Source organism: Ranitomeya variabilis, chromosome 2, assembly GCF_051348905.1.
Source record: "Ranitomeya variabilis isolate aRanVar5 chromosome 2, aRanVar5.hap1, whole genome shotgun sequence".
In the NCBI taxonomy this organism is placed as follows: Eukaryota; Metazoa; Chordata; class Amphibia; order Anura; family Dendrobatidae; genus Ranitomeya; species Ranitomeya variabilis.
Genome location: NC_135233.1, coordinates 412,182,487 through 412,194,512, shown reverse-complemented (window position 1 = coordinate 412,194,512; position 12,026 = coordinate 412,182,487). Strand labels below are relative to the sequence as shown.

General features: G+C 44.9%; 1 protein-coding gene across 2 annotated transcripts in view; it reads left to right on the top strand.

The window, feature by feature from the left end:
- PHKA1 (phosphorylase kinase regulatory subunit alpha 1) overlaps positions 1-12,026 on the top strand; it is a 491,521-nt gene that overhangs the window by 447,250 nt on the left and 32,245 nt on the right. For both annotated transcript variants that reach the window (XM_077286537.1, XM_077286538.1), the window contains one exon: positions 1,107-1,307. In XM_077286537.1, coding sequence (XP_077142652.1) covers positions 1,107-1,307 — 201 coding nt within the window. The remainder of the gene's footprint in view (positions 1-1,106; positions 1,308-12,026) is intronic.

Genomic DNA, 12,026 nt, shown 5'->3' with positions numbered 1-12,026 from the left:
ACACATCAGACTCTCGCCTACCATCGAAATCTTCAAAAAGAACCTGAAGACCCACCTCTTCCGACAAGCCTACAACCTGCAGTAACCACCGATCAACCAAACCGCTGCATGACCAGCTCTATCCTCACCTACTGTATTCTCACCCATCCCTTGTAGATTGTGAGCCTTCGCGGGCAGGGTCCTCACTCCTCCTGTACCAGTTATGACTTGTATTGTTTAAGATTATTGTACTTGTTTTTATTATGTATACCCCTCCTCACATGTAAAGCGCCATGGAATAAATGGTGCTATAACAATAAATAATAATAATAATAATATGGCACATCAGTGGGAAAATCTAAGGAGGGGATGATTGCTGATACAAGCGTGCTGAATCTACAGTACGGGTGTGAAGGGAAGGAGATTGCTGGAATAATAGAAGTCCATTCATGTACACTTACATTGCTCGCCTGTAAAGTGTGAGGCCACAATTCCTTACAGACATGAGCTTTCTCTATAAAACAAAATACTTGCCTTTCCATTTCCGGTTTCTGAGTACACTGTGCAGAAAGCTGCCAGTCAGTGGTGTGGACTGCTTATACAGAGCTCAGCGTTCAGAGAACTGCTAGATCTGCAGCAGTTAGTGATTTTATGAAAGCTGCCTCAAGCAGCCAAGTATGGGACATATCGCTGGTAGTAGAGTCTCAGCTCCCACATCCTGCTGCTTCCAGATAGGGTAGAAAAACCTGGTGACAGATTTGTGCCATTGCATGTGCTCTTTTGTTGGTATTGATCCGAAAGCTTAGTTTAGTAATACACATGTGCAAAAGTCAATTTATACTATGCATGTGACAAAATATGTTACCATGACCTTGCATCGGGGGTCTGTGCAAACTAAAGAGCGCAAAGACCAAATTGATAGGCTGGACGGTGGTACCTGCCAATCAGATGTAATGGGGAGGGGCTAGTGACCATGCGCCTATTGGCTACAGATGGGGGTGAAATGAACATTGCTAGTGTGGTGCAGAGGAAGCCACGGTGCTCTAACTGCATCCATGAGCTGCCGCTCCTTCCCTCTGGGCTCGAGAAGCGTTTGGGTCAATTCACATTATCATTTTCTTCTGCAGATGACCCCAGGAGAGCTGAAGTTTTCTGCCCATGTGGAATCTGTTCTGAATCGCGTGCCGCAGCCAGAGTACCGGCAGCTCCTTGTGGAAGCCATATTGGTTCTAACGATCCTGGCAGATGTAGAAATCAAGAGTGTGGGTGGCATCATCCATGTGGAGAAGATCGTGCACACTGCTAACGAGCTGTTCTGTCAGGAGCAGGTACTGACTGTCTTTCCCATTTATGACAGATGCGGGCCGTGCCTTTTCTGTAGCTCTTTTCCAGCATTATATATGCCCAGATGAGCTTGGTGTGATGAGCCGATTAGACACTTCCAGTCGTGCCGTAGGTAATTTCCTTCCCCAGCTGCCTGCGACATTGGCACCGCTTGCAATTTGCTCAAGAGCAGGGATGCCAGAAGTTCATGAGCTGCTGATCTGCTGGTAGAGTCAAGGAAGAAGGAGAATAAGCATGGGAGAGAGCTCGCATGTGAAAAGAGGTGACTTGGCACCGTCATTAAGGTGGTGCTAGGGGCTGAACAATGTGCTCCGACATGTGTAAGCCAAAAACCGCTGGTGCTTAGTTAAAAGTCCCAAGCGGGAAAGAGCAAGTCATATGTCCGAAGCAAAAAGGTTTAACGGCACTCGCCAGTAAAGACAGATAGTCTTTATTCAAATCTTTTAAAACAATGCATCGTGGAGAGGGATAGCGGGTACGACTGTGCAGACAACAGACATTTCTCATCTGAAACCATAGATGTCCATAAATTAAGGTATATGTAATAATGAGAAGTGACACAGGGAAAAAAAGTATTGAATATGTTATTGAAATTTAATTAATACTGCTACAAAATCCTTTGTTGGTGATGAAGCTTTAAGACGCCTCCTGTATGGTGAAACTGGTCGCAGGCATTGCTCTGGTGTGATTGTCTCATTCTTGCACACAAACACTCGTCACATCCTGAAGCTCCCGTGGCTCCTGCTATGAACTCTGAGCTCTAGTTCCTTCCATACATTTTCTATTGGATTGATGTCCGGTGATCGGCTCTGCCATTCAAGCAGACTTATTTTCATTTTTTTTTAAATCATCCAGTTTCTTAGGATGTGGGTTTGGGATCATTGACTTGTTCAATATTTATACTGATGCGAGTGTGTGCCTCTGTATATATAGGTGTGTGTGTGTGTGTGTGTGTATATATATATATATATATATATATATATATATATATATATATATATATATATATATATATATATATATATATATATATATATATATATATATATATATATATATATATACGTACGTACATATATACACACACACACAGCAGGTGACATAAGTTATTGAGGTGTAAAGGAAATGGTGTGGTGAAGAATAAAGCAGGGTTAGGTCATAAACAAAGAAATAGCCGTTTGTGAACAGCCCAGTCACATTACAGACCAAAATCCCTTTGAGTTTGTGTTAAGATTTGAAAATGATTGTTCACAGACGTCTCTATCCAATCTCACTGAGTGTGCTAAGAAGAGGAGGCCCAATGTCACCTATTTATTAGTATTTGTCATGAATATACACAGCTCTGCTACACCCACTAGGTCTGTGTAAGGCTGCTTTCACACATCAGTTTTTGCCGTGAGGCTCAATCTGGTTGCTTGACGGATCTGTCGTAAATTGTGAAAAACTGATGCGACGGATCTGTTTTTCATCCGTTTCTTCCATTTTTTATCCATTTACGACGGATCCGTTTTTTAATAACGCTCATGGGAGGCTCCCAAACGTTATTGGCTACTGAAAACCTATATATACAGTGTTCCTACAGCCCATCTTTAACAGGTTTTAGAGCAAGTGGCAAAGATGGAAGGCGTGATGGCAAATATTCTGAAGATTTCTGTGAATTTCACTGTTGAGGCAAATCGTTTGAAAGCGATTGTTATGGAGAAGGAGCGAGAAAGACAGAGCATCATGCGTCCGCGCCGACGACTGTTTTGGATCCACCCAATCACAGCACAGAGAATGACACATGGGGTGTATGCTACATTATACATGGAAATAGGAGGAAACCCCGAGAAGTTTTTCAGCTACGTGCGTATGCAAACGGAGAACTTTGATTTTTTTTTGGTGGAACAGATTGGACACCTCATCTGAAAAAGGGACACATATAGCCGCTTCTCCATTTCACCGGTGGAGCATCTGATGGTGTCTCTTCGGTAAGCCATTTTTATTGTATCTCATGCTGTAAAGCACACTTATATTTTGTACTAATTATTGCCTTGCCTTTTTTCACAGATTCCTTGCAACTGGAGAATCACTTTCCGCAATCCATTTTCAATTTAGACTCGGGATTTCCATTATATCGGGGATTGTTAAGCACACCTGCCGTGCATTGTGGGACTGTTTGCATGAAGAATTTATCCCACAACAGAGAAGTTGGCTGGAGATTGCAGAAAAATTCCAACAAATTTGTCAGTTTCCTAATTGCTTGGTTGCAGTGGACGGGAAACATATCTGCATCGTCAAACCTGCTGCATCGGGCTCAGAATATTTCAACTACAAGAAATATTTCTCCATTGTGCTCATGGCTATCGCAGACACAGAATGCAATGGGGCGTCATCTCTATGGAAGCACCTTCCAATTACCACCCTCCAGACCGCTGCCTGAAACCTCTGGGCCACCAATGCCATTTCTTTGTGTTGGAGATGAAGCGTTTCAACTCTCGGAACAACCTGCTGAAACCCTACTCCAGTAGTGGATTGACGCCAACTAAAAGAGTTTTTAATTACTGCCTAACACGAGCACGAAGAATGGTGGAGTTCGCTTTTGGGATTCTAACATCCAAATGGCGAGTTCTGTTGACTGCTATAAACCTGACACTGTGGACGAGGTGGTGAAAGCTTGTGTGGTCCTGCACAATTTCGTTATATGCAAGGAACAGATTGCCATTGATGACCAGTTTGAAGAAACCACCTTGAATGATTATGACAACATTACTTTTAGACGTTCTGTGTCAGTTTCCAGAATGAGGGACAAATTTTCAGAATACTTTTTCACGTTAAGGAAGAGTACACTGGCAGGATGAGAGAGTTTGAAAAATTTGTCTTGGACCTTGCTACCCAAAGTATTGGACCTGTTAAATTGAATTGTTAAACTAAAATTGAAACTGTTAAACTGTAAAGCGCTGCGGAATATGTTGGCGCTATATAAATAAAGATTATTATTATTGTTTTACCCAAAGTATTGTACCTGATTGGGTTTTACCCAAAGTATTGTACCTGTTTTACCCAATGTATTGTACCTGGTTGGGTTTTAACCAAAGTATTGTACCTGCTTTACACAAAGTATTGTACCTTGTTTTACCCAAAGTATTAAACCTTATAATTAAATAAATGAAAGACAAATTTTTAAACAAAAAAAAGTATTTTTTTATTTACAAATTTTATACAACATTAATAAATTTAGGTAGTGTGGGGTGGAGATAATACTGGAGGGGCTGTCAGATTGGACCAATTTGACAGTGGGAGTGTGGAGAGAGGAATGTGGGGGTGGTGATGGATCAGAAGGAAAAACGGAAGGTGAAGGGGTGGAGAAAGAAAGAACGGGTGGACATAAAACTGGGCGTAGGGATGGGAATTTGGAAGTTTTGAGGAGTGGAGGGATTGGGAGGCAGAAGTGGTGGGTGGAGAAGAGGGTTGTGTTTGGGGCATGATGGGTATGGAAGGAGACTGGTGGTAGTAGGCAGGTAGCAGAGGTTGGGCAGGGAGTGGAGGCATAGATGATGTGGTTGGGAACTGGTATGGGGCAAGATGCTGGTATGGGGCAAAAAGCTGGTATTGTATAGGAGGCGGAGGAGGGAAAGTGGCTGGAGGGGCGGCAAGTGCGGGCGGAACCGTGGCGGGTGGAGGGGCTTGGGAGCTAACGTGCTAGAGCAGACTGGCACGATTGTATTACATGCATCTGCTGGTCAGGAGATAGCTTGTCTATGCGCTTGACTACTGCCTGGAAAAAGGAATGGTTTGGCGATTTACTTGCATCTGAATGCTTCGTATCCAGATGCATGTGCAACTCAAGAATACTGTTGTTGAGGAGGTTAAGTCCTGCAGTCATTTAATCCAACAACAGTTTCAGACAGTTATGGAAGGATGCATTTAGATGCAAGAAATCGGGCGCATAGCTCTTTTCCTGACCCCTCTGGCGCTGCCGCCCAGAACCCACAGGTGTACTAGAGGTGGCAGCATCAGAGGGGTGTGGGGTAAAGGAAAAGCTACATCCTCACCAGCAGCTTCATCTACCGCAGTCAGCAACAATGCTCCAGCGCTGGTGGATGGGGCCGAGGGACCAGATGTGAGGGAAGGCTGGGAAGTTGCAGAGGGTTCGGGTCTGTTGAAGTAGCCCGTGGTGGCGGACTCCTGAAGGATCGCTCTGGAAGGGTTCAACTCTGCAGGCTCCCGAGTGCTACAAACGGTGCTGTGGAACAAAGAAAAAAAATGTAATATATTGTTATTGCTTGGCCCTGGCTGAAACAAAAAAAAAGTTACACATGTAAACATTTTTACTTAGTAAATGGGGTGGGGAATATTTACAGTCTGCTCACCATAGTCGACAGGAGGAACGACAGGGCCCTTGCATATTTATATTTGCTCCTGCGTCCTCCCGATCCACTCGGGGCCTGCATCTCCTTGTTGAACTCCTTCTTGAAGCGATCCCTGAGTGAAAGCCAACGCTTGATAACTCTTTCCCCTGTAAAGTGAAGGCACAAATTGGTTAGTATACAACACATTACATCCAGCAACATAACTGAACTGTGAATACTTACGCGCTTGATTCTGGGCCCGAACATCAAGGTTCTCCCAGAGGTCCACAACTTCGCGGCACACTTCCTCCCAGAGCAAACGGGTCACACCAAGATCTGCATGGCGGTGGTCCCCCATGTTCCACAGCGGCTCCCGCTCTCGGATTAGATCGATGAGGAGGAAGATATCTAGACCGGCCTCCTCACCGGCAGAGTCCGGAGCATGCTGTGAAGCCTAAAAAAGACAAAAACATTACACTGAAATCCTCAATATGAAGAGGAAAAAAAAAACAGATAAAAAAGACACTTACTAGTGATAAGCGAGTATACTCGTTGCTCGTGTTTTCCCGAGACGCTCGGGTGGTCTCCGAGTATTTGTAAGTGCTCGTAGATTTAGTTTTTGTTGACTCAGCTGCATGATTTACAGATGCTAGCCAGCCTGAGTACATGTGGGGGTTGCCTGGTTGCTAGGGAATCCCCACATGTAATTAAGCTGTGTAGCAGCTGTAAATCATTCAGCTGAGGCGATGAAAACTAAATATCCGAGCACTTAAAAATACTCGGAGATCACCTGAGCGTGCTCGGGAAAATCCGAGCAACGAGTATATTCGCTCATCACTAGTAGTTACTCAATGTCGACCGCTCTGACGCTCATGCCGACAACACTGGGAGGCGCTTTGAGGACCTCTAGATCGAGCCCCAGAATCGGAAGACTAAAAAAAAAAGTTTTTAAAAAATTGTGCTTGGATGTAGGCTTATGTGTTGTGTGTACTGTGATGATGTGGTTCTGCGATGCATGTAAGAAACTTACCAATTGCAAACCCGCTCCAGGTATTTCTCCACCCTGTCTGTCTCCTTCTGGAAGCACCTCTGATGCTGCAGCTTCCTGTTATACAAAAGTTATATATAAAATATATATATAAAGAAGAGTTTTTGGCAAAGCCAGCTCACCGCATTGAAGAAACAGGAATACATCCAACCTGTGGTTACAGTTCGCACGGAAAATGGATTGGGATAAATCCACAAGTGTAAAGAAAAAACTTAAAGTTTCTCCAGCGATCAGTCCAATGGTACAGTAAAATATACCTTTTATTTATCCATTAAAAAGTTCCCGATTTTTTCAGTAACAATATTGCATACATTCAAACACTTGTGGTGTCTTTCTCTCTCTCTCTCTCTCTCTCTGTGTATATATATATATATATATATATATATATATATATATATATATATATATATATATATATATATATATATATGCTATTGAACCCGTTCTACGCCCAGGTGCCGAGCATTTATACTGGTATATAGGCTCCATCCTGGTATGTGCTGCTCCCATCCTGCGCCCCCTGTTATGATTGAACTGGTGGTTAGGAGCACTAGAAATGACCAGATGAGCAAACTAGTAATACAGGACGAGCTCTGGGAAGTGGGAGCTCTGCTGACCGCAACCCCTAATCCTATCACAACAACTAGAAATAGCCGTGGAGCGTTCCTGACTCTGCCTAGACGCCTCTTCACAGCCTAAGAGCTAACTACCCCTAAAGATAGAAAATACAGCCTACCTTGCCTCAGAGAAATTCCCCAAAGAAATAGGCAGCCCCCCACATATATTGACTGTGAGTTAAGATGGAAGTCACAAACACAGGAATGAAATAGGTTTCAGCAAACGAGGCCAGACTTAACTAAATAGACTGAGGATAGAAAAGGTATCTTTGCGGTCAGCATAAAAAACTAACAAAAAACCACGCAGAGTGTGCAAAAGAGAGCACCGCACCGACTCACGGCGCGGTGGTGCCACTCTGCATCCCAGAGCTTCCAGCTAACAAGACAAAATAATAGCAAGCTGGACAAAAACACAATGGTAACAAATAAGCTAGCAGGGACTTAGCTTTTGCTGAAGTAGACAGGTCATCTGAAAGATCCAAGAAAACTGAACCAGTACTAGGACATTGACAGCTGGCATCAGGTAACGATCTGACTGGAGTTAAATAGAGCAGCCAGCCAAGGCCAAAACGAGATCAGCTGGAGAAGGAACCTCAGAACCAGCAGCTCCACTCACAGCCACCAGAGGGAGTCCATGGACAGAACTCGCCGAAGTACCATTCATAACCACAGGAGGGAGCTCGAGAACAGAATTCACAACAGTACCCCCCCTTGAGGAGGGGTCACCGAACCCTCACCAGAGCCTCCAGGCCGATCCGGACGAGCCAAATGAAAAGCACGAACAAGATCGGCAGCATTAACATCAGAGGCAACCACCCAGGAATTATCCTCCTGACCATAACCTTTCCACTTGACTAGGTACTGAAGTTTCCGTCTCGAAACACTAGAATCCAAAATCTTCTCCACCACATACTCCAACTCCCCCCTCAACCAACACCGGGGCAGGAGGATCAACGGAGGGAACCATAGGAGCCACATATCTCCGCAATAACGACCTATGGAACACATTATGGATGGCGAAAGAAGCTGGAAGGTCCAAACGAAATGACACAGGATTAAGAATTTCATAAATCTTATAAGGACCAATGAAACGAGGCTGAAACTTAGGAGACGAAACCTTCATAGGAACATAACGAGACGACAACCAAACCAAATCCCCAACACGAAGTCGGGGACCAACACAGCGACGGCGGTTAGCGAAACGTTGAGCCTTCTCCTGGGACAATGTCAAATTGTCCACTACGTGAGTCCAAATTTGCTGCAACCTGTCCACCACAGAATCCACACCAGGACAGTCCGAAGGCTCAACCTGCCCTGAAGAAAAACGAGGGTGGAAACCAGAATTACAGAAAAAAGGCGAAACCAAAGTGGCCGAGCTGGCCCGATTATTAAGGGCGAACTCAGCCAAAGGCAAGAAGGACACCCAATCATCCTGATCAGCAGAAACAAAGCATCTCAGATATGTTTCCAAAGTCTGATTGGTTCATTCGGTTTGGCCATTTGTCTGAGGATGGAAAGCTGAAGAAAAAGACAAATCAATGCCCATCTTAGCACAAAAGGACCGCCAAAATCTTGAAACAAACTGGGAACCTCTGTCCGACACGATGTTCTCCGGAATGCCATGTAAACGAACCACATGCTGGAAAAACAATGGAACCAAATCAGAGGAGGAAGGCAATTTAGGCAAAGGTACCAAATGGACCATCTTAGAGAAGCGATCACAAACCACCCAGATAACTGACATCCTCTGAGAGACAGGGAGATCTGAAATAAAATCCATGGAAATATGCGTCCAGGGCCTCTTCGGGACCGGCAAGGGCAAAAGCAACCCACTGGCACGAGAACAGCAGGGCTTAGCCCGAGCACAAGTCCCACAGGACTGCACAAAAGAACGCACATCTCGTGACAAGGAAGGCCACCAAAAGGATCTAGCCACCAAATCTCTGGTACCAAAGATTCCAGGATGACCAGCCAACACCGAACAATGAAGCTCAGAGATAACTCTACTAGTCCATCTATCAGGGACAAACAGCTTCTCCGCTGGACAACGGTCAGGTCTATCAGCCTGAAACTCCTGCAGCACCCGCCGCAAATCAGGGGAGATGGCAGACAAAATTACCCCCTCTTTGAGAATACCAGCCGGCTCAGGAACTCCCGGAGAATCAGGCACAAAACTCCTTGAAAGGGCATCAGCCTTCACATTCTTAGAACCCGGAAGGTACGAAACCACAAAATTGAAGCGGGAGAAAAACAGCGACCATCGAGCCTGTCTAGGATTCAACCGCTTGGCAGACTCGAGATAAGTCAGATTCTTGTGATCCGTCAAGACCACCACGCGATGCTTGGCTCCTTCAAGCCAATGTCGCCACTCCTCAAACGCCCACTTCATAGCCAACAACTCTCGATTGCCCACATCATAATTGCGCTCAGCAGGCGAAAACTTTCTAGAAAAGAAAGCACATGGTTTCATCACAGAGCCATCAGAACCTCTCTGAGACAAAACAGCCCCTGCTCCAATCTCAGAAGCATCCACCTCGACCTGAAACGGGAGCGAAACATCTGGCTGACACAACACAGGGGCAGAAGAAAAACGACGCTTCAGCTCCTGAAAAGCCTCAACGGCCGCAGAGGACCAATTGACCACATCCGCACCTTTCTTGGTTAAATCAGTCAATGGTTTAACAACACTAGAAAAATTAGCGATGAAGCGACGGTAAAAATTAGCAAAGCCCAGGAATTTCTGAAGGCTCTTCACAGAAGTAGGCTGAGTCCAATCATAAATGGCCTGAACTTTAACAGGGTCCATCTCGATAGTAGAAGGGGAAAAAATGAAGCCCAAAAATGAAACCTTCTGAACTCCAAAGAGACATTTAGACCCCTTCACAAACAAGGAATTAGCACGAAGGACCTGGAACACCATTCTGACCTGCTTCACATGAGACTCCCAATCGTCCGAAAAGACCAAAATATCATCCAAATATACAATCATGAATCTATCCAGGTATTTTCGGAAGATGTCATGTATAAAGGACTGAAACACAGATGGAGCATTAGAAAGCCCGAATGGCATCACCAAGTACTCAAAATGGCCCTCGGGCGTATTAAATGCTGTTTTCCATTCGTCGCCCCGTTTAATACGCACAAGATTATACGCCCCTCGAAGATCTATCTTGGTGAACCAGCTAGCCCCCTTAATCCGAGCAAACAAATCAGACAGTAGCGGCAAAGGGTACTGAAATTTGACGGTGATTTTATTGAGAAGGCGGTAATCTATACAAGGTCTCAGAGAACCATCCTTCTTGGCCACAAAAAAGAACCCTGCTCCCAACGGTGACGACGACGGGCGAATATGCCCTTTCTCCAAGGACTCCTTTATATAACTCCGCATTGCAGCGTGTTCTGGGACAGATAAATTGAACAGTCGGCCCTTCGGAAACTTACTACCAGGAATCAAATTAATAGCACAATCACAATCCCTATGAGGAGGTAGGGCACTGGATTTGGGCTCATCAAATACATCCCGGTAATCTGACAAGAACTCAGGGACTTCAGAAGGATGGGAAGACGAAATAGACAACAATGGGACATCCCCATGTACCCCTTGACAACCCCAACTGGATACAGACATAGATTTCCAATCCAATACTGGATTATGGACCTGTAGCCATGGCAAACCCAAAACGACCACATCATGCAGATTATGCAACACCAAAAAGCGAATATCCTTCTGATGTGCAGGAGCCATGCACATGGTCAATTGAGTCCAGTACTGAGGCTTATTCTTGGCCAAAGGTGTAGCATCAATTCCTCTCAATGGAATAGAATACTGTAAGGGCTGCAAGAAAAAACCACAGCGCCTGGCAAACTCCAAGTCCATCAAATTCAGGGCAGCGCCTGAATCCACAAATGCCATAACAGAATAGGACGACAAAGAGCAAATCAGAGTAACGGACAAAATAAATTTTGGCTGTACCGTACCAATGGTGGCAGACCTGGCGAACCGTTTAGTGTCTTAGGACAATCAGAGATAGCATGAGTGGAGTCACCACAGTAGAAACACAGCCCATTCTGACGTCTGTACTCTTGCCGTTCAGCTCTGGTCAAGGTCCTGTCACAATGCATAGGCTCAGGCCTCTGCTCAGAAAACACCGCCAAATGGTGCACATTTTTGCGCTCACGTAAGCGTCGATCGATCTGAATGGCCAAGGACATAGACTCATTCAGACCAGCAGGCGTGGGGAATCCCACCATAACATCCTTAAGGGCTTCAGAAAAACCCTTTCTGAAAATTGCCGCTAGGGCACATTCATTCCACTGAGTAAGCACAGACCACTTTCTAAACTTCTGACAATATACCTCCGCTTCATCCTGACACAAAGCCAGCAAAATTTTCTCTGCCTGATCCACTGAATCTGGTTCATCATAAAGCAATCCAAGCGCCAGAAAAAACGCATCTACATTACGCAATGCAGGATTTCCTGGCGCAAGGGAAAATGCCCAGTCTTGAGGGTCGCCACGCAGCAAAGAAATAATGATTTTTACTTGCTGAATGGGGTCACCAGAGGAGCGGGGTTTCAAAGCAAAAAACAGTCTACAATTATTTTTGAAATTCAGGAACTTAGATCTATCCCCAGAAAACAAATCAGGAATTGGAATTCTGGGTTCTAACATCGGGTTCCGAACTACATAATCTTGAATGCCTTGTAC